This window comes from Rutidosis leptorrhynchoides, chromosome 11 (genome assembly GCF_046630445.1).
Source record: "Rutidosis leptorrhynchoides isolate AG116_Rl617_1_P2 chromosome 11, CSIRO_AGI_Rlap_v1, whole genome shotgun sequence".
NCBI lineage: Eukaryota > Viridiplantae > Streptophyta > Magnoliopsida > Asterales > Asteraceae > Rutidosis > Rutidosis leptorrhynchoides.
In genome coordinates, this window is record NC_092343.1 from 114,271,331 (window position 1) to 114,296,350 (window position 25,020).

Here is a 25,020-nt window from a genome sequence, read left to right on the forward strand (position 1 = left end):
TTAAAAGATGTTATTCTGAGAAAATGATTTTTATTATGAACATGAAACTATATCCAAAAATTATGGTTAAACTCAAAGTGGAAGTATGTTTTCTAAAATGGTCATCTAGACGTCGTTCTTTCGACTGAAAAAACTACCTTTACAAAAATGACTTGTAACTTATTTTTCTGACTATAAACCTATACTTTTTCTGTTTATATTCATAAAATAGAGTTCAATATGAAACCATAGCAATTTGATTCACTCAAAACGGATTTAAAATGAAGAAGTTATGGGTAAAACAAGATTGGATAATTTTTCTCATTTTAGCTACGTGAAAATTGGTAACAAATCTATTCCAACCATAACTTAATCAACTTGTATTGTATATTATGTAATCTTGAGATACCATAAACACGTATACAATGTTTCGACCTATCATGTCGATACATCTATATATATTTCGGAACAACCATAGACACTCTATATGTGAATGTTGGAGTTAGCTATACAGGGTTGATGTTGATTCCAAAATATATATAGTTTGAGTTGTGATCAATACTGAGATACGTATACACTGGGTCGTGGATTGATTCAAGATAATATTTATCGATTTATTTCTGTACATCTAACTGTGGACAACTAGTTGTAGGTTACTAACGAGGACAGCTGACTTAATAAACTTAAAACATCAAAATATATTAAAAGTGTTGTAAATATATTTTGAACATACTTTGATATATATGTATATATTGTTATAGGTTCGTGAAACAACCAGTGGCCAAATCTTACTTCCCGACGAAGTAAAAATCTGTGAAAGTGAGTTATAGTCCCACTTTTAAAATCTAATATTTTTGGGATGAGAATACATGCAGGTTTTATAAATGATTTACAAAATAGACACAAGTACTTGAAACTACATTCTATGGTTGAATTATCAAAATCGAATATGCCCATTTTTATTAAGTCTGGTAATCTAAGAATTAGGGAACAGACACCCTAATTGACGCGAATCCTAAAGATAGATCTATTGGGCCTAACATACCCCATCCAAAGTACCAGATGCTTTAGTACTTCAAAATTTATATCATATCCGAAGGGTGTCCCGGAATGATGGAGATATTTTTATATATGCATCTTGTTAATGTCGGTTACCAGGTGTTCACCATATGAATGATTTTTATCTCTATGTATGGGATGTGTATTGAAATATGAAATCTTGTGGTCTATTGTTACGATTTGATATATATAGGTTAAACCTATAACTCATCAACATTTTTGTTGACGTTTAAAGCATGTTTATTTTCAGGTGAATACTAAGAGCTTCCGCTGTTGCATACTAAAATAAGGACAAGATTTGGAGTCCATGTTTGTATGATATTGTGTAAAAACTGCATTCAAGAAACTGATTTCGATGTAACATATTTGTATTGTAAACCATTATGTAATGGTCGTGTGTAAACAGGATATTTTAGATTATCATTATTTGATAATCTACGTAAAGCTTTTTAAACCTTTATTTATGAAATAAAGGTTATGGTTTGTTTTAAAAATGAATGCAGTCTTTGAAAAAAAACGTCTCATATAGAGGTCAAAACCTCGCAACGAAATCAATTAATATGGAACGTTTTTAATCAATAAGAACGGGACATTTCACAAGGGGCAAGGGAAGAGGAGAAGAGAGCAAATTAGAAGTATTATGTTTAGGAGTGTTTAATGATAAAAATAAAAATGAGGTAAAGTGAAAAACAAAAGGGAGTACTCCCTCCCCTCCCATTCGGCCGATCCTAGGGTGGGGTGGGTCCCACTTGGCCCATCTCACTTAAATGTTTAATAGCTTGTGGCCCGAAAGCCCGAACGAAACCAGAAACGCGAAAACACGCTTTCGCGATTAAAAATTCGGAAAGATAACAAACGCGCGACAAAAAATAAATATAAATATAAATAATATATATAATAATATGATCTTAAAATATCATATTTAAAATAACTAGGATTTAAATATCTCAAAAACGCGATCGTTGGTTTGAAAACCGAAAAGATTCGCCGGATAGAAATCCGCGACACGTAGAAACGTATAAATTAAAATATGAATACAATTATTCACATAACATTTAATAATTAATATATTATTATTAATATAATAATATAGGTCATAGAAATGACGTAGCACAATTAACAGTTAACGGTCGTTAAATAATTAACGGATAAGATAACGGAAAAAGTAGGGCCGTGACAGTACCTTCCCGTTACGGAAATTTCGTCCCGAAATTTAAGCAGGTGCAGGGGTTGACTCAGCATCTGGGAACAAATGCGGATACTTCTGCTTCATCTGATCTTCACGCTCCCAAGTGAACTCGGGACCGCGTCTGGCGTTCCATCTAACCCGGACAATAGGAATTCGGCTCTGCTTAAGAGTCTTAACTTCTCGATCCATAATTTTGATAGGTTCCTCAATAAAGTGTAGCTGCTTATCAACATGAAGTTCTTCCAAAGGAATAGTCTTATCGGCTTCGGCCAAACACTTCTTTAAGTTCGATACATGAAAAACATCGTGAACAACACTGAGTTCTTGTGGCAACTTCAAACGATAAGCCGCCGGTCCAACTCTCTCAACAATCTCAAACGGTCCAACAAAGCGAGGACTTAGCTTTCCCATTTTACCAAAACGGATCACACCCTTCCAAGGTGAAACCTTTAACATAACACGATCACCAACTTGAAATTCCACATCTTTCCTTCCCCTATCGGCATAACTCTTTTGCCAACTTCTAGCGGTTCTCAACCTTTCCTTAATCTGTACAATCTTCTCGGTAGTCTCGTGAATAATTTCTGGACCTGTGAGTTGAGCATCCCCAACCTCATTCCAACAGACAGGAGACCTACACTTCCTACCGTACAGAGCTTCAAACGGTGCGGCTTGAATACTTGCGTGATAACTGTTGTTATAAGAAAATTCAGCTAGCGGCAAATATTTATCCCACCCATTACCAAAATCAATAACACACGCTCGTAACATATCCTCCAACGTCTGAATGGTCCTTTCACTCTGACCATCCGTTTGAGGATGATAAGCGGTGCTCATATCTAATCTAGTTCCCAAGGCTTCCTGCAAAGATCGCCAAAACCTCAATACAAATCGACTGTCTCAGTCCGAAATAATGGATACAGGAACAACATGCCTAGAAATAATCTCCTTCAAGTACAAACGAGTGAGTTTCTCCATTGAATCTGTTTCCCTAATTGGCAAAAAGTGAGCCGACTTTGTGAGTCGATCTACAATCACCCAAATAGTGTCATAGCCACCCGCAACTCTCGGTAACTTAGTAATAAAATCCATCGTAATTCTTTCCCACTTCCACTCGGGAATCTTAGGTTGCACCAGCAGTCCAGACGGTTTTTGATGTTCAGCTTTAACCTTAGCATAGGTCAAACACTTAGCCACATACGTAGCCACATAACCTTTCAAATTTGGCCACCAATACAGCTCCTTGAGATCATGATACATCTTTCCTGAACTAGGATGAATAGAGTACCTAGACTTATGAGCCTCATCCAAAACAAGTTGTCGCAGTTCACCAAACTTCGGAACCCAAAGATGTCCTGCAAAGTACCTAGTACCATCTGCTCGAATCTCAAATTTCTTAGCCATACCTCTTACGTTCTCTTTCACAAAATTCTCTTCCTTTAAGGCTTCTTGTTGTGCCTCAAGAATCTGCCTTGCGAGGTTTGTTCTAATTGTCATATTCAAGGCCCTAAACCTGCGAGGTTCAGCCCTTTCTTTACAACTCAACGCATCAGCCACCACATTGGCCTTACCCGGATGATACAAAAGTTCACAATCGTAATCATTCAACGTCTCAATCCATCTTCGTTATCTCATGTTCAACTGTTTCTGATCGAGGATATGTTGAAGACTTTTGTGATCTGTGTACACAGTACTCTTGACCCCATACAAGTAATGTCTCCAAATTTTAAGTGCAAAAACAATGGCACCCAGCTCTAAATCATGAGTTGTATAGTTCTGCTCATGAATCTTCAACTGACGTGATGCGTACGCAATAACTTTCTTTCGTTGCATCAAAACACAACCAAAGCCTTGACGCAAAGCATCACAATAAACAACAAAATCATCAATACCCTCAGGTAGTGACAATATTGGAGCGGTAGTCAACTTCTTCTTTATAATCTTAAAAGCAGCCTCTTGTTCATCCTTCCACTCATACTTCTTCCCCTTATGCGTTAAAGCAGTCAAAGGTTTTGCGATACTAGAGAAATCTTGAATGAACCTTCGATAGTAACCTGCTAATCCTAGGAACTGACGAATCTGGGTAGGAGTTTTCGGAGTTTCCCACTTTTCAATCACCTCAATCTTAGCAGGATCAACTTGAATCCCTTGCTTACTAACAATATGTCCAAGGAATTGAACTTCTCGTAACCAGAATGCACACTTAGAGAACTTAGCGTACAACTCTTCTTTTCTCAACAGATCAAGCACTAACTTCAAATGTTTCTCGTGCTCTTCATCACTCTTCGAATAAATAAGGATGTCGTCGATAAACACAATAACGAACTTGTCTAGATAGGGTCTACACACATGGTTCATGAGGTCCATGAACACAGCAGGTGCATTCGTCAATCCGAACGGCATAACAAGAAACTCAAAGTGACCGTAACAGGTGCGAAAAGCAGTTTTCGAAACATCAGATTCTTTAACACGCAACTGATGATAGCCAGAATGAAGATCGATTTTTGAATAAATAGATGAACCCTGAAGCTGATCGAACAGATCATCAATTCTCGGAAGGGGATAACGGTTTTTAATAGTAAGCTTGTTCAACTCACGATAATCAATGCACAAATGAAAAGAACCATCCTTCTTCTTAACAAACAGAACAGGAGCTCCTTAAGGGGACGAACTAGGACGAATGAAACCCTTGTCTAACAACTCGCGAAGTTGACTTGACAATTCTTGAAGTTCAGAAGGCGTAAGACGATAAGGAGCACGTGCTACAGGAACAGCACCGGGAACAAGATCAATTTGAAATTCTACCTCGCGTTGCGGCGGAAGGCCAGGTAAATCTTCGAGAAATACCTCAGGAAAATCTCTAACAACATGAACATCACCAATGCTCTTCATTTCTTTATCGGAATCAACAACATGGGCTAGAATAGCATGACAGCCTTTGCGAAGATGTTTAAGAACTTTCAAACAGCTAATAAGATTTAACTGTCGGCACCTCTTATCTCCAAAAACCATCAGCGGCTCTCCAACCACATTAGTAATATGAATAGCTTTATCATAACACACAATCTCAGCACGATTCGCAGATAACCAATCCATCCCAATAACAATGTCAAAACTACCAAGTTCAATCGGTACCAAATCTATCTCAAAATCTCTACCAGCTAAACTAATGTTACACTTACGATGCACAGTCTTAGCAGTGAGTACCTTACCATTAGCTATTTTAACAACATAAGTATTGTCTAAAGGAGTTAACGGTGTTTTGATTTTTGAACTTAATTTACTCGACACAAAACTCAAATCAGCCCCTGAATCAAATAGTACATAAACTGATAAATCGTTGACCGATAACGTACCAGTAACAAGTTTAGGATCTTCCTCAGCATCCCTAGCGTTAATGTTGAACGCTCTACCACGCGCAGTCTCTGCAGTTTTCTTGTTGGGACAGGCATCACGGAAATGCCCCGGCTTTCCACACTCGTAACACACTCTCGGATTACCACCATTATTCGACTTTCCATTGCCATTACCATTACCACCTCTATTACCAGCATTATTACCACCTGCGGCAGGAGTAGCAGATCCCGGCAGAAGCACCGTACAATCCTTAGCAATGTGTCCCTGTTTGGAACACCTCTTGCAAGTCACGGTACAGAAACCATCATGAGCCTTGTAACAACGTGGACACACATGCTGACTGTGGTTATTCGAACTAGAAGTATCCTGCTTTTTCTGCTGATTCTGGTTTTGATTTCGGTTATTATCCCACTTTCTCTTCCCATTATCAGCTTTCTTAACAGTCTCTTCACTGGGTTTGGTTACAACAGCCTTGCTTCTTCTCAAGATCTTATCATTCAACTTATGAGCCATCGACATCGCGGCCTCAATAGTGTGGGGCTCACTAGATTCAACCCCATGTTCAATTTTCTCGGATAGCCCATCAATGTAAGCTTCAATCTTAAGATTCTCATCGGCATAAACATTAGGACATAACAAAGTCAACTCAAAGAATCTCTTCTCGTAGGCATCTAATTCGGTGCCCTTCATTTTCAAGTTTTTAAGTTCACCCTCTAACTTCTTAAGCTCAGCCCTAGGACAGTAGTGGGTGATCATTCTTTCCTTGAAATTATTCCAAGTTAACCCATAAGCTACATCATTTCCCAAACTGTTAACCAAGTTGTTCCACCAGGTTAATGCACTATCCTTCAAAGTGCAGCTAGCAAAACTAACCTTGTCCTCCTCTCGGACTCGACTAACCCTGAAAATAGACTCGATTTTCTTGAACCAGCGGTTAAGTCCTATGGGTTCTTCTGTACCACTGAATTCCTGTGGGCGACTCGCCATAAATGTTTTGTGGGAGCATCCCACCTGATTGTTGTTTGCATTAGCATTTGCATTAGCATTTGCTGCCATAGCAGCAGCTATCCCTTCGGTAACAAGACGTTGGACACGGGCTTCGTTGGACTCTCTAGGAGGCATGATCTTCAAAACAGAATAACAGAAATGTTAGTACTAAGAATAATACCAGTGTTATAAAGCAATAGATCGAACACGAAAAGATTAACCATTAAGATAATAGTCAGTAACCACTATGAGTAATAACATGACAGTTATGATTGTTATAGAAATAACCACCACATGCATACATATTTTATGATAACATCATACAACATACATAGCATCTAACATACATGATCTACATTACGCATAATTTAACATGCCAAGAGTCACGACATCAGAAATAAAATGTGATAATGATAATAGATGTCATAAAAATAACCATCCATACATAATGAAAAACATCCCATAACAAAATCTTAATAAAATCTTAGGGAAAACGCCGGACATAACCCAAAAATATATGTATGAAAGGAAATTAAGTCTTATGAAATAAATTATCAATCATGAATCATCATATCACATCTGCTTAGAGCGGGTGTGATAAGCTGGGCCAGCATGAGTCTCAGCAGGTGGCTCATACTTTCGCAACTTTCCTTTCACTTCTTCCAACTCTTCCTTCAAACCACGAACTGTGCTCTCCAGAGCCTCGAACCTAGCGTCAACTTCACGGTTGCGCTTATGATTCTCGAACCCAACATTGTTCTTGAATCTAACAAACGAATCCATACTAGCTCGAATCTGGTCCATCATCTCGTTATGTGGCAAAGTACGCATATAATCACTAAGAGCATTAATACGAATCACTTCATTGTAAGCCCTGTTCATATGGGTAAGGGTGGAAAAGTAGTAGTGAATAGGATCATCGATCTCTGGTTGACCAGCACGGCGTCTGGCAGTAGCCGGAGGAGTAGGAGCAGTAACTGAGTTATCGCTCGAAGTCGACATCTGCAAACAGTAAAACCGCAAACCACATACCAAAAGATACAAATGCTAATGATATAACGCATCTGAAATGAAATGCATAATAATGCTATAGCAAAAGGGTCGGGCTGTAGACTAGACTCTAATGCACCCTAAGAACCACGGGTTGACCACATTAAGACCGCCTAGTTCCCTACAACCGGAGCTCTGATACCAACTGTGATGGCCCCGTCAAAACACTTAACGGCTCCGTCACTTGGTCCCATAGCTTGATCGAACTTAAATGAATTTAATAAATGACATTGTATTCTTTTATATCAAAAGTTTCCTAAAAAGGAAAGCATACCAAAATATGTAGTTTAAAAGTAACCCAACATATTAATAATCCAAAGTTGACACAAAAACATTGTCAACAACCCACAAGTATTAATTATTCAAAAACCAAATGCAAGCCAAAGTTTCATAAATTGTTTCATAAAAATCTGCCCAAATGCATGTAGACTCTTCTAAACACAGCGGAAGCATCACATAAACTCAAGTATCTGTGAAAACATGCGAGTAAACTGTCAACACAAAGGTTGAGTGAATTATAGGTTTAAATAATTGAATAAACTTTAGACCACAAGATTTAAAAATGTTAGAAAACATTAATCATTATTCCATTATCAATAAGCCACCTGGTAACCACTTAACCCTTTATTTACCCTTGCCAAACACTATAAAAATATACACTGGACAGTGTATCTACAACAAAATATGAAGTACTAAACATTCTGATTATAAATTGCTAGCGCGACTAGCTCGAAATGGGGTTGTCAAACCCGATAGATCTATCCGTAGGATTAGCATTCACCGGTAGAAACCAATGATTAGAGTTACCAGACTAGGGAATATTTTTGTCCAACTCACAATGAATAATTTAAATTTAATTGTCACTTGTGTCTAAACGTGAATAAAATGCATGTAATCACATCCCAAAAATATACTTTGAAAAGTATGTAAAAATGGGACTATAACTCACCTTAATAGTAATGAAGTAACCAACACAATTAAGTGAACAGAAAATGTAGTACAGTGATCAGGAATGATCACAACGCCGACCTATAAATAAAGCAGGTCGATATAAATAACTAACTTAGGTCAAGTCTTAGTATGATAGCTATTGTACATGTTGCAAGTAGTCATAGAACAATACTCAATATGCATCGGTTTGATCGGAACAGCTTACGGACACACACTTTCTATTTTTAGAAAGTTTCTATTTTTAGCAGGTTTCCATTTTTGGAAAGTTTCTATTTTTGAAAAGTTTCTATTTTTGGAAAGTTTCTATTTTTGGAAAGTTTCCAAATTTAGAAAGTTGCTATTTTAGGAAAGTTTATAAGTTAGGAAAGTTTCCTTAATTAGAAAGTCAACAAAAGTCAACTGAAAGTCAAAGTCAACCGAAAGTCAACTCAAAAGTCAACCTTGGTCAAACATGGTCAACGTAAATTTTAAAAGTATAATTTATAGTAATAATATAAGTTATAACGTTTATTAAAGTTAAATATGTCTAATTATGTCATAACATAAGTTTAATTAAATTAAAATGAATTATTAAAGTTAATATAAGTTTAAATGATATAATTAATATAACATAAGTATTTAATTAATTAATTAAATATTAGTCATAATGTAAGTATTATTAATTAATAATAAATTTTAAATCATATCATAAGTATTATTAATTAATAATGAATTATTAATCATATCATAAGTTCTAATTATAATTATTAAATCATAGTATTTAATAATTAAATTATAATTAAATAATAACTATGCCTTATAATAATTAAATAATTAATTAATCCTTATTATAAGTCTTATTATAGTAATCTCATAATATAAGTTTAATACTTATCATAAGTATTTTCCATTAATAATAAAAGTATTATTAATCATAAGCTTAATTAAAATGTTAATTAAATCATAAGTATTAATTAAATGATATAATAAATATATATCATAAGTTGTAAATAATAATAATTACTTTTTTTATCATAAGTAATTAAACGATAATGAAATCCATTATTTATAACATAAGTTTAATAATTAATCACAAGTTTTAAATCAAAAGTTCATCGGGTCGTATCCTGAGCCCCGGGTGTCGGTTTTCGGCGAGCCTTACATATATCTCCGCCTAAGCAAACCACCCAACACTTTAGTACACTCAAGAACACACCATGAACAGCCCACAAGTCGTGATATACAGCCAATACACTACTTGGAACTTCAATTCAATCAAAAACGTGTTTTAGACGTAACGGGTGATTCGTGGCTCGGATTGAGATGACCCGAACATGAAAGCTCGCCCCACCATCAGTCCTAACACACTAACACACCCTAAAGTTACCAAATATGGTCACAAAGTCGGACCACACCTAGTTCATACCAAAATCACATTTCAATCTTAACAAAATACCATTTTGATCATAATTAGGGTTCCGGGAATCGAAATGACATGAATCCGGAGTCTAAAATTAATGTCTTGATGAGAGGAACTCATTTATATACTTTATTTTATGATCAAAATCAGTTACAATATCAGAAACACATGAAAAAGCTGCTGTCCCAAATATATCAAACCGAAAACATATGTTTACGAGTTATTCTACGCATACAATCAACATTACAACAACTAATAATCATTTAATATAAACATAAAATACAGAAAAATAAATAAAAATTAAAAGTTCTAGGGTTAGTGTTTATACCCTAATCAAGAATCAATTAGTATAGTCGCGTAGAGAACGGAACGAGGAACGCGATTGTATGAACGATCTCTAGATACAAGCTTGAAAAATTGATGAAGATGATGATGTTTGTGGGGTGATGGGTTACGACCAAGGGGAAAGGGAAGAGGAGAAGAGAGCAAATTAGAAGAATTAGGTTTAGGAGTGTTTAATGATAAAAATAAAAATGAGGTAAAGTGAAAAACAAAAGGGAGTACTCCCTCCCCTCCCATTCAGCCGATCCTAGGGTAGGGTAGGTCCCACTTGGCCCATCTCACTTAAATGTTTAAAAGCTTGTGGCCCGAAAGCCCGAACCAAACCCGAAACGCGAAAACACGCTTACACGATTAAAAATTCGGATAGATAACAAACGCGCGATGAAAAATTAATATAAATACTATATATAATAATATGATCTTAAAATATCATACTTAAAATAATTAGGATTTAAATATCCCAAAAACGCGACCATTGGTTTGAAAACCGAAAAGATTCGCCGGATAGAAATCCGCGACACGTAGAAACGTATAAATTAAAATATGAATACATTTATTCACATAACATTTAATAATTAATATATTATTATTAATATAATAATATAGGTCATAGAAATGACGTAGCACAATTAACAATTAACGGTCGTTAAATAATTAACAAAAAAGATAACGGAAAAAGTAGGGTCGTGACAGTGTTTGTGTTACTCGAGAGGTCTCGGGTTCGAGCCCTGGCAATGGCGTTAATTTTTTTAAGGCTTGTTTCTTTGAAGGTAGTTACTCATTTTTATTATTATTATTATTATTATTATTATTATTATTATTATTATTATTATTATTATTATTATTATTATTATTATTATTATTATTATATGATTAAGATTATGGTTATTATTAATATATTATCATTAAAATTGTTATTATCTTAATGTAAATCTTAACGATAAAATAACGATATTTGTATAAGATGAAGGTAGTATAAGATTATATTAAGATGATGATGGTAAAATCTATCTTTTTATAAATATTATCATTATCATTATTAATGTTAATAATATTTTATAAAAATTATTATTAGTATTACTATTATTATTATTTTTTTATGATTATTACAATTGTAGTTATTATTATCATTATAAAGATATTACAATTATTATTATTATTATTATTATTATTATTATTATTATTATTATTATTATTATTATTATTATTATTATTATTATTATTATTATTATTATTATTATTATTATATTATTATTATTATTACAACTATATTATTATTATTGTTATCATTTTTACAACTAATATCATTATTATTATTATTACTACAATAAAAGTAGTCATATAAAATTTTACTTAATAAAACTAGATTAGTATTTTTTTTTGTATAAATTATTTAAAGTATATAACATATATATTTAATTAAATTATTAATAAAACACATAAATTATAAAATAATATTTATATCACTAATTAAATACAAAATTGCTTAATTACGATTATACGTGTTAAAATATATACAATTGATATAGGTTTGTAAATCTGAGGCCAACCCTGCATTGTTCAGTAACGTCGTATGCATATTTTACTACAAAATATCGTATTGTGAGTTTCATTTGCTCACTTTTTAAATGCTTTTGCAATATATATTTTTGGGACTGAGAATATATGCACTGCTTTTATAACTGTTTTACAAAATAGACACAAGTACTTGAAAATTACATTTTATGATTGAATTATCTTATTGAATATCACCCTTATAGCTTGGTAGCCTAAGAATTAGTGAACGCCACTAATTGACGCGAATCCTGAAGATAGATCTATGGGCCTAACAAACCCCATCTAGGTTATGGATGATTTAGTACTTCGATTTTTATATACAGATGAGTGTACCTGTATATTTGGGGATATTCTATATGCATTTATTAATGTCAGTTACCAGGTGTTCTTCATAAGAATGATTTTTATACAGATGAGTGTTCATGTATTATATTTTTTGCAGATGAGTGTTCCTGAAGTTATTGATGAAAAATGAAATCTTGTGGTCTATTAAAATGATGGAAATGAATGTTTATGATAAATTAATGAACTCACCAACCTTTTGGTTGACACTTTAAAGCATGTTTATTCTCATGTATGAAAGAAATCTTTCGCTGTGCATTTGCTCATTTTAGAGATATTACTTGGAGTCATTCATGACATATTTCAAAAGACGTTGCATTCGAGTCCTTGAGTTCATCAAGAATATTATTAAGTCAATTATAGTTGAATATATTATGAAATGGTATGCATGCCGTCAACTTTCGACGAAATGAAAGTTTGTCTTTTAAAAACGAATGCAATGTTTGTAAAATTTATCATATAGAGGTCAAATACCTCGCGATGTAAACAAATGTAATGCATTCAACGCTTTTTAATTTTACCAAAGATATGAACCGTCTTCAACAAAAATCTGCTGCTCTTGCCAATCCACCAACACCATCAGTGACGGAAACAGCTAAAATAAATTCGTTTCAAGAGGACAACGCCAAGCTAACTGCCCAACTTGCGGTTGCTCTAACCGCCCATGTGCAGGAAGAGGAGCGCATAAACGTCCTGATGTTGATGAGGCAGTAAGATGAAGACCAACACATCGCTAAAAAGAGATTTATGGAGTCTGAGATTGCATCGTGATCTGCAAATCTGAAAGAGGTAGAGAGTCATGTCGTCTTTTTGAACGAAAGCTTTAGTGATTGGATTGCGGCCCAGGAATCGTGGGGCACGAAACACGATTCTGTGAAGGCGGAATACTGATGGAATTCAACATAACAACATGTTTATAATGTCAACATAATCACAAAGCCATTTTATAATAGTTAAAGAAAGCGGAAGCATGATAGTTTATAAAACAAGTTTATATGTTAAACCATTTTGTTTGAATCCCATGAAGATATCAAGTCATGAACATATGCTTACATATATTAACAAAGAGAGTAGAGATTATACCTCCTCAAGTAAATTGAGGGTTGATTTGATGAACAAGATGATGATGAAGATGATGGAAAAAATCACTTCTAACTTGAAGCCTCAAGAGAATAATACCCCAAGCTTTTAATCACCAACACCTTCTATTATTTGGTTAAGATTTTAGACACTTGATTAACTAGATTACCAAGCTAAAAACTCTCCCTCTTTCTTGAAAAAGCTACAACCAGCAGCTATGTGGAAGGGAGTATGCAGAATTTTTTTGTTACTTGAAATGTAGATGCATGTGTGTGTGGTCTCCAACATGTCTTGGTTAATATGCTTATGGCATGGGAAATAATCTAATAAACAAATGCATGCTTACTTCAACTCCCATGCCACTTCCATGTTATTATATAAAATAGTTTTTATAAAACTAGATTTTATAAAACTAGTTTTTATAAACTAGTTTTTATAAAACTAGATTTTATAAAATGCATTTTATAAACTTGCATATTATTTGTTATGCACATTTTAAAAAAAGGATTTTATAAAATGTAACATAACTTCATTAATTATTTAACCCATAAATAATTAAATCCTTATTATATAATTATTCCATAAATTATATATATATACATATCAAGTAATTTTTAGAAACCATTTTCTTAAAATTCAAGTGTCGTGTAATTTAATCAATAATCCAATCGTTAAGATCAAATACGAATAAGGCATCGGTAAGCTTGTTATTGGGTATGACCCGACTTGGATCATAACATATTAGCCACGTTAATTTAATATGTCTCTCGGGCATACGAAATACCTTCACTCTCCCACTTGCACGAGAAACATAAGAAATTAATGCAAGTGACGGATACCACTTAACGACCGTCCATCACCCCCAATATGTTATGACATTGTGCCATTCAATAACATCATCCCTTTCGAGTTCCCATCTCGAATATGTATAGGTGAATCTTTTCATTATATCCTTTCATTCAAGATGTCATGTTAAATCAAAGAGATACAGAGTGATCACTCTCTTATAGATTTAACTTTATCAGGCCTTAGACATCTGACTCTCAACAAATAAGAGGGACAAATTCCATCTTGACTACATACGTCCTAAATATATACCTTGCATCATACCTGAGTTCTTTCTTATGAACTACCATATTTTAGAATAGCGAAGGAAAGAATCAAGGCACAATCCTTGGTAAATATCCGAACCCAATATGTATCTCAGGTCAGAGGATACAATGATATTCGCCTTTACTCAAGATTACATGTAATCAACCACAAAGGCTCTATTTAGTAAATCTTGAGGACGGGTCTTCCAATATTTATATCCCACAAATATCTATGAACCTTGGTTGTAACCTTGCCCCACATTCATCCCGTGAATGTATACCAATCCAAGTTCATAATAGTCTAAACCTCAAACTTGTTCCCACAAATGTGATCGACTATGGAATTTAGAATAATTACTTATTCATGGATAAAATATGCAAAATAGGAACATGACTCAAGATTAAATATTTAACACCACAATTACATTAATGAGTTTGAACCACTTCGTTTCGTTACAATACATAAAATAGATCACAACCAATCACTAGAATATCGAAGCCCTAATGCACTAACATGCCCTTGATGTTTTGTACCATGTAAGAGCTTCGTGAGTGGATCCGCTATATTAAGATCTGTGTGAACTTTGCGAATACATATCTTTCCCTTTTCAACTTCATCCCTAATTAGTTAAATCTCCGCTCAATGTGACGGGTCTTTTGGTGAGCACGAGGTTCTTTGATTTGAGCAATCGCACCCTCGTTGTCACAAAAGATCTCAAGAGGGTCCTGAATGGAAGGGACTACTCCTAAGTCGTCGATAAATTTCTTCATCCATGCAGCTTCCTGAGTTGCCAATGAGGCAGCAATGTACTCTAACTCTGTAGTGGATAATGCAACAACATCCTGTTTTGAACTCTTCCAAGAGACCGCACCTCCATTTAACGTGAAGACATAACCGGATTATGATCGAGAATTATCTCGATCAGTTTGGAAACTCGCATCCACGTAACCTTTTACAGCGAGTTCCTCTTCACCAGACCCATATATTAGAAACATATCCTTAGTCCTCCTAAGGTATTTCAATATACTTTTAACCGCAATCCAATGACTATTTCCTGGGTTGTTCTGGTATCTACTAGTCAAGCTTAGAGCGCATGACACATCCGGTCTAGTGCATATCATTGCATACATGATTGACCCAATAGCAGATGCGTACGGGACATTCTTCATTCTCTCTTGTTCATCTTTCGTGGTAGGGAATTGAGATGAATTGAGAAGCGTTCCTCTTTGAATAGGTACCAAACCTTTCTTAGAGTTCTCCATCTTGAACCTTTTCAAGATTTTTTCAATGTATGCACTTTAATTCAAACCTATCAATTTCTTGGATCTATCCCTGTAGATCTCAATCCCCAAAATGTATTGTGCTTCTCCAAGATCCTTAATGGAGAAGCATTTGTATAGCCAAGTTTTAACACCTTGCATTGCCAGTATATCATTTCCAAATAACAATATATCCTCCACATATAGTACAAGGAACATGATAATGCTCCTACTAGCTTTGTTGTATACACAAGCTTCATCACCATTTTTAATGAAGCCAAATTTCTTGGCCTCCTCATTAAAGGGATGATTCCACATTCTAGATGCTTGTTTTAATCCGTAGATTGACTTCTTTAACTTGTATACCTTTTTAGGATATTTCGGATCAACAAAACCTTCAGGCTGTACCATATAGACATCTTCCTCAAGATATCCATTTAGGAAAGCGGTCTTGACATCCATTTGCCATATTTCATAATCATAATGAGCAGCAATGGCAAGTAATATCCTAATAGACTTTAGCATTTCCACAGGCGAAAAAGTTTCATCACAGTCAACCCCTTGAGTTTGAGTGAAATCTTTTGCTACAAGTCTAGCTTTATGTGTATCCAAATTTCCATGTATGTCGGTTTTCATTTTGAAAAGCCATTTACAATCAACCAGCCTTGAGCCAGTAGGTTGTGTAACAAGTTCCCAAACTTGGTTGTCATACATGGATTGCATCTCAGCGTTCATGGCTTCCTGCCATTTATCTTTATCAATCCATGATAGAGCATCTTGGTAGTTTATTGGTTCATCCAAATCACCCACATAGCAACCATCCATGAGAAACCCATATCTCTCAGAAGGATTACTAATCCTACCAGATCTGCAAACGTCTTGTATACTTTGATCATCCATTTGATCATTTTCAACATTTTCATGTTGAGTGCTAGTGTCAACTAATTGTGTATCATCTACTTGATCTTGAGCCTCTGCAAGATCTATCTTCCTTTCACTATTATCTTCCATTAGGAACTTAGTTTCAAGGAATTCATCCTTCCGAGCAACAAATACATTCTGCTCGGATGGATCATAGAAATAATATCCCATATCATCCTTGGGATATCCTATGAAGATACACTTCGTGGATCGAGCATTCAACTTATTAGGGACATAACGCTTAGGATAAGCTTCACATCCCCATACCTTTAAGTATGACAGAGATGGAGGTTTTCCAAACCACATCTCATGAGGAGTTCGTTCCACTTTCTTGGTTGGGGCCATATTTAGAATACGAGCCGCGGAGCATAGACAATAACCCAAAAATGATAGAGGTAACAAGCTTCTAGCCATCATAGATCGAACCATATCCATTAGGGTTCGGTTCCTCCTTTCGGAAACTCCATTAAGTTAGGGTGTTCCAGGAGGAGTGAGTTGCGAGATAATCCCACAACTTTTAAGATAATCTTGGAAAGCATCGCTTAGGTATTCACCTCCTCTATCGGTACGGAGTACCTTGATTGCCTTATTGAGTTGATTTTGTACTTCGTTTTGATATTCCTTGAATGCTTCAAAAGTTTCGTCCTTATGTCTTAACAAGTAGACATATCCGAAACAACTAAAGTCATCAATGAAAGTTTCGAAGTATCTTTCACCTTTCCTAGTCATGGGCTTAAAGGGTCCACATACATATGAATGTATTAATCCCAATAAGTCTTTAGCCCTTTCATAGGTCCCTTTGAAAGGTGCTTTAGTCATTTTGCCTTGTAAACAAGATTCACATACATCAAATGAGTCCAGTTCATTTGATTTCAAAAGTCCATTCTTTTGAAGTGTATGCATTCGATTCTTGTTTATGTGACCAAGGCGACAATGCCATAAGTAGGAATCACTCAAATCCCTTTTGAGTTTCTTGGTGTTTGCATGGAACATTGAGCTATTGTATGATGTGTCCTCATGAATCAATTCATAAATACCATTCAAAGGCGAAGCCTTAAAATAGAACACATTATCTAAATAAACATGGATATCATCATTAATGAAATTAAGATTAAAACCATATTGTTTCAAACGGGATACAGAAATAAGGTTTCGAGATATATCGGGTGCATACAAAACATTTTTAAAATAAGCTCCAAACCACTTGGAAGCTTCAAAACAAAGTCTCCTTTAGCTTTCACTTGCACCCTTGCTCCATTTCCCATGAAGAGACTTGTTGTTCCCGCATCTTGATTACTTCTTTTGAACCCCTGCAAAGAATTGCAAATATGAGTTCCACATCCTGTGTCTAATACCCATGTATTAGAAGAAGTAATACTAAGCTCAATGTATACCATATATACATTACCTGAGGTTTGCCCTGCATCCCTCTTTTCTTTCAACTCCTTTAGATAGATAGGGCAGTTGCGTTTCCAGTGACCCATCTCACCGCAACCAAAGCACGGATATTCTTTGGGGTTTGCTTTACCAGCAACCTTTTGTTTCTTGTTATTATTGGTTGGGGTAACCATCTTCCCCTTTCCCTTACCCTTACTTTGGTAGGCGAGTCCTTTTCTCTTAGCCACCTTTGGCTTAGAAGTGTTATTGTTTTTGGACCCGCCTTCATTGATCATAAGCACGGGTGAATCCCTTTTACCCATGCTTGCTTCGACCGTCTTAAGCATGGCATGTAATTCGCCAATGCTCTTATCCCAACCATTCATATTGTAATTCATTACAAATGTGTCAAACCTTTTTGACAAAGAATTAAGGATAAGGTCCGTGGCCAATTCATTAGACACATTGCAATTTAGATGGTTCGCTCGATCAATTAGGCTTTTCATCTTAAAGACATAAGATGAAACGGATTGGGAGTCGTCCATCCGACATGCATGAAGCGCTCGAGCCGTTTCGAAGCACTCGACATGAGCTTGTTGAAGGAACATCTCATTCAATTGTGTGATCTTGTAATATGCACTATGATGCTCGAAGTCCTTTTGGAGTTCAGGTATCATAGTCCAAAGCATAAGGCAAGAGACTTGCACCGAATCGGTGCAATACTTATCCCAATAAGCCATGCCTTCCGTATCATCCTCATCGGGTTGATCGGGAATGGGGTCTTCCAACACATACGCCCTATCCTCAAGTTTGAGGACAATTCTTAGATTGCGAAACCAATCCATGAAATTCGTATGGTTGAGTTTTTCCTTTTCGAGGATTGACCTCAACGATAGGTTGTTAAAGTTGATTGGTGCGTTTGGAATGTTGTTGTTATTGGCGGCCATCTACAAAATTTAACAAAGTTGTTTAAGTATCAATTTTAATTTAACAATCAATACCCTTTAAATCCAATTGATATTTATTAAATTTTAGAATCCAACGGTAAACCAAATTTCGGTTAGGTGGCCTTTATCTCGCCATTTGATTTAGCTAGGTAGTCATTTATATGACAATTCCAATCCTTTTACAACTTCTAAGTTATGGGATCATGCAATCCTTTTGCATGGCATATTTTTCCCATCAACGCCTATTTGTTCCTCATGCTTCGGTGACCCTAAGTTCATGATTTCCAAATCAAGTCGTCCTACTTGTGTAAATGTGTAAATTTAACATACAAGTGGTTAGGTGACCTTTATCCCACAAGTGTGCGAAATTCACCTTAATCATATTAGTTTGCTCATAACGGTTAGGTGACCTTTATCCCATCATGAGTTCCCTAATATGCCTAAGTGTCACACAAAAGGATGGCGTTTAACTTGTTTACCTTGTTAATTAAAGGGATTTTAAGTTTTCATAATTTCTAGTTTAAGAAAACTTTTATGCCATACACCAACATGCATTTAGTGTATGGTACTTATGAAAAACCATTTTCGTGTCTTGTAATTAAGCCAATTACATGATATAAACCATTTTAAATATGTGATCCTTTTATGTTCTTAATAACCGTTTATCAATGTCCTTTTGCCACTTTTAATTTAACCAATTAAATTGTCATTTTTCTTCCTGTTAACTTGTGATTTACTTGTAGCAACCAAACATACAAACACAATAAACAACCATGCATACAAAACAAATATGTTCACAATCAAGCCAATTTGGTAGACATTTGTTTAGCCGAAAACAAATGCCACCGGTTAAGGGGTTATAACACAAAGTAGGAGATTTTAAATCTCCCACTTAATCTTACATCCAAATGCTTCTTCTTGTGTTCTTCTAAGTCTTCATCTTGTATCTTCATCTTTTTACAAAATATATCCTAATACATTTTGTCTAGAAAATGAAATACAACCTAATCTATTTTACATGCCAAATATAAAATAAATTACATAACTAAAATTAATATTACATACCAAATGAATAATTAATATTACAAACTAAATTGAATGAATATTACAACCATATTGAAAGATTAACAAATCAATCAAACAAACATTCATTCAAACACAAGGTCATGGCTATGATTGTGAACATCAATATATCATCAAATATTAACCAAATGGCAAACCCAAAACCACTTTTGGAACCTCCCAAATTTGGCCAAAACTATATACCCACCCAAATCCATTAATTTTTGCATTCTACATTCATGCATGTTAATAGAATGCAAAGTTGGTGGGTTTTAAAGACCATATATAAGAAGCATATTTCATAGACTTCGGATCTAGATACCATTGATGGAATTCAACATAACAACATGTTTATAATGTCAACATAATCACAAAGCCATTTTATGATAGTTAAAGAAAGCGGAAGCATGATAGTTTATAAAACAAGTTTATATGTTAAACCATTTTGTTTGAATCCCTTGAAGATATCAAGTCATGAACATATGCTTACATATATTAACAAAGAGAGTAGAGATTATACCTCCTCAAGTAAATTGAGGGTTGATTTGATGAACAAGATGATGATGAAGATGATGGAAAAAATCACTTCTAACTTGAAGCCTCAAGAGAATAATACCCCAAGATTTTAATCACCAACACCTTCTATTATTTGGTTAAGATTTTAGACACTTGATTAACTAGATTACCAAGCTAAAAACTCTCCCTCTTTCTTGAAAAAGCTACGACCAGCAGCTATGTGGAAGGGAGAATGCAGAATTTTTTTGTTACTTGAAATGTAGATGCATGTGTGTGTGGTCTCCAACATGTCTTGGTTAATATGCTTATGGCATGGAAAGTAATCTAATAAACAAATGCATGCTTACTTCAACTCCCATGCCACTTCCATGTTATTATATAAAATAGTTTTTATAAAACTAGATTTTATAAAACTAGTTTTTATAAAACTAGATTTTATAAAATGCATTTTATAAACTTGCATATTATTTGTTATGCACATTTTATAAAACCAATTTTATAAAATGTAACATAACTTCATTAATTATTTAACCTATAAATAATTAAATCCTTATTATATAATTATTCCATAAATTATATATATATACATATCAAGTAATTTTTAGAAACCATTTTCTTAAAATTCAAGTGTTGCGTAATTTAATCAACAATCCAATCGTTAAGATCAAATACGAATAAGGCGTCGGTAAGCTTTTTATTGTGTATGACCTGATTTGGATCATAACATATTAGCCACATTAATTTAATATGTCTCTCGGGCATACGAAATACCTTCAAATATGACATTCTCCGGAAGGGTCTACCGACGATTATCCAGCATGCTCTTGACTGCAAAGTGGTCGAGCAACGGTTCGGCACAACGTTGGTGGCTGCACGCGCTTATGAGCGTACCCTGTTTTGGAATGTTATCTCTCAAGAGATGTATGTACCTCCCACGATTCCTCCGAATGTTGCTGAGCTGCTCTCTGATGGAGTAAAAGAGAGGTGTGACAAAGCTTGTGCCCGACTTGAACAGATCCCAAATCCTCGTTTGCAATTTTTAATCAATGATCCCAACGTCTCCGCTCAGGAGATTGTGAATGACAAGTTTGACTGAACTTGTTAGACTACCCAAAATGGATGCCATTTGTCCATGTTTGGGTGACAATTTTTGTTAGTGAGGGATGGGCCTTGCAACCTTGGAGGTTTCGCATCCCTATATTATATTTTTCTTTTCTGTTTAAAGCAAGGTATGTGTCTGATCACTGCGGGCGAGGATGGCATATTCTCCTTAGTGTAGGGCAATCATTCCAGCCAATGCCACCCCTTTTTTTATTTTTATATTAGGATATACTAGTTTATATTTTGTACAAGTCACGCTATTATGCTAAGCGTTGGACTTTATATTTTTTTACCTAACTGTAATTGTTAGGTTCGATTTAATGTAATCGAATATCTCTATTGGTTATCTACAATTATTGTATTTTATGAAATCATTATGGCAGATATAACCATTCCTTACAATTTTTATGCATGCAATAACTCTTATTTAGAATAAATGTCATGACTTCATGACGGGAGCGACCCCTCAATCATTTCATGATCTTTTTATTCTTGTGCTAACAATCCAATGTTATGCACAAAGTAAACAAACCAATGCTTATAAGTTTATACTCAAGACTTTTATAAAAAAATTTATAAGTGTTTTACGCATATACAATCCAATGTAATTTATCCGTATTATAGACAAACCAATGTCTATATTCAAGAGTCTTCCGACAACGCCAATGTCCGGGTTATTTAAACAAGTAAACCAAACTTGTGTTTTATAGTCTAGACTGTGCAAGTCTCCATCTTGCAAGGTGTACAAGCATTTGAAACAATCCAATGTTTTACTACTTTCACCATTAAGAAATAGTATTAGTAACTAAACTAAACTATACCACTTGAGACTCGGAGTGTGTCCATGTGTAGCTTAGGGGCATGCAATCAACAAATGTAAATATACACAAGTTATTGGCTTAAACTGGATGATTCAATTTATTTTAAACTTCGTTTGACCAACACTTAGTTGTCATGTTTACAATGAAAAATAGAAAATTACATAATAAAAAATTTTAGACAGCTGCTTTGTGGTGATCAGTCCCTCTATTGTCTTTTTTATATGTAGCACCGCTTAAGTGTCTGTGCATGCCAGGTGCACTTTATTGCTTTTCCATCTAAACTTGCTAGTCGATACGCCCCTGTATCGCTTACGCCAATAACCTGGTATGGTCCTTCCCATTTAGGTCAAGTTTACCCGTGTCCTCCGCTGTGCTTGCTTCATTTTTTTGCCACACCAAATCATCCAATTGAAAAGATAATGGTTGTACGCGCTTGTTATAGTAGCTTGCGATTCTTTGTTTGTTGTTTGCTTCGTTTATTGCCGCCATTTCCCTGCGCTCTTTAACTAAATTTAGATTTTTGTACAGTTCTTCGCTATTGTTACTTTCATCGAAGGAAGCTATGCGCATAGTTGGCACGTTTATTTTTGCGGGTATTACAGCCTCGGACCCATACACCAAACTAAAAGGTGTTTCATTGGTCGCGCCTTTTGCGGTTGTGCGGTGTGCCCACAACAGATTCGGTAGTTCATCTATCTAACCCCTTCGGCACAATGCAAGTCTTACTTTGATACCTAACACGATATCTTGATTTGTTACCTCGCACTGGCCGTTCGCCTGGGGGTGTGCAACTGACGTGAATGTTTGCTTTATATTTAGCTCTTGGCACCAATCGCTGAATGGGTTACCTTCAAATTGTGTACCATTGTCACTCTCTATTTCATTTGTTATTCTAAACTGACAGACGATGTTTTCCCACACAAAATTTCGAATTTGTTTGCCTGAAATTGTTTTCAGCGGTTTGGCTTCTACCCACTTTGTAAAATAATCAATGGCCACGACCAAAAACTTTACCCCTCCTGGTCCTACGAGGAATGGTCTCACTATATCAATTACCCATTTACAGAATGGCCATGGAGACGCGACTGGTATCATTGGATGTCACGGAGCTTTGCTTACCGGTGCATGTAGCTGACATGACTGACATTTGCGTATTACCGCTGCGGCATCTCTGTACATTGACGGCCAATAGTATCCAAGCTGCATTATTTTGGACGCAACTGTTTTGTGCCCTGCATGGAAAGTGCACATCCCTTCGTGCACTTCTCGTATAATTGATTCCGCTTGAGTTGGATTAAGGCATCGCAAATGTGGTCCCAAAAAAGACTTTCTATATAGAATGCCTTTGTCTAGCAAATACATTGGTGCCTTCATTCTAATTTTTCTTGCCTCTATTGAATCTATTGGCAAATGTACCAGTGTTCAAAAATTCCACTATCGGTGTCATCCAACTTGGCTCATCTTCTTCGACTGTGGCAGATACACCGTCTGTATCAATGGATTTAACTTTCACTTCCTCGACCCAAATTTCTTTCTTAAAATGGCTGAATGTTAAGGCAGCCAGCTTACTGAGCGCATCTGCCATTTTATTCAATGTTCTTGAAACCTGCATTATCTGGAATAAGTCGAAGTCTACCGCAAGTTCTTGCACAAGTTTCAGATACTTTTGCATCGATTCATCATGTGCTTCGAATATCTCATTGAATTGATTTGCAACTAGCTGTGAATCAACATATACTGATAGCTCTTTTACTTTCAAGTATTTTTCTACTCGCATTCCAGATAATAATGCTTCATACTCAGCTTCATTATTTGTTACAGGGAAGCTAAAACGCAGCGCAAAGTTATATTCCTCTCCTTCCGGAATTTTCAGGACTATTCCTGCCCCTGCGCCTTCTGGACCACAAGCCCCATCTGTGTACATTTCACATAGCTGTTCGGGCGGAGGTGGTATTTCTTTTGATTCATGCGAGATTTCGATGTTCCGGCTGTTTCAGCCAGATAATCTGCTAGGACTTGCCCTTTTACCGTACTTCTTGGTGAGAAGCTTATCTTGTGCGCACCTAATTCAATAGCCCATTTGGACATGCGACCAGAATTTTCTGGTTTGTATAGCACATGCTCAACAATTATCAGCGAATATAAATTTGCGAGAATTTTTCAAGCAATGTTAAAATTTTGACAATATTATGTTTTTTGTCATACCTGCTTTATTGGTTGGTCCGTTAGGACCATTATTGGATGCGCTTGGAAATATTTCCTTAAGCGTCTAGCCGTATGCACGAGTGCATAAACTAGTTTTTCGATCGCTGGGTAATTTAATTCACTTCCTGTTAGAGCTTTACTAACAAAATATACATGTATTTGTACCTGCTCGCACAGCATAATACATATAATTTTAAATGTCTATTGATTAAGAAATAACTATATTTAAGTTTATAATGCATACCTGCCCCCTGTTCGCTATCAATACTGAACTTATCGCTTCTTTTAATGCTGCTAAGTAAGTATCAACGTCTCTCCTGGAATCGGCACAGTCATCATCGGCAACTCCTTTAACAACTTTTTCATTTCTTGAAATGCCACTTCTGCTTACTCTCTCCACTTGAAATCCGTTTTCTTCAAGCAATTT

General features: G+C 35.3%; 1 protein-coding gene across 1 annotated transcript; it reads right to left on the reverse strand.

Annotated features, from left to right (window-relative positions):
• Positions 1–23,763: 23,763 nt before the first annotated feature.
• LOC139874883 (uncharacterized) lies at positions 23,764–24,312 on the reverse strand. Its single transcript, XM_071862276.1, has one exon. The coding sequence runs from the start codon at positions 24,310–24,312 to the stop codon at positions 23,764–23,766; it is 549 nt and encodes a 182-aa protein (XP_071718377.1).
• Between the last annotated feature and the right edge of the window lie 708 nt (positions 24,313–25,020).

Coding starts and splice junctions, on each gene's coding strand:
- LOC139874883 (XM_071862276.1), bottom strand. CDS start 24,312: ATGTACACAGATGGGGCTTGTGGTCCAGAAGGCGCAGGGGCAGGAATA.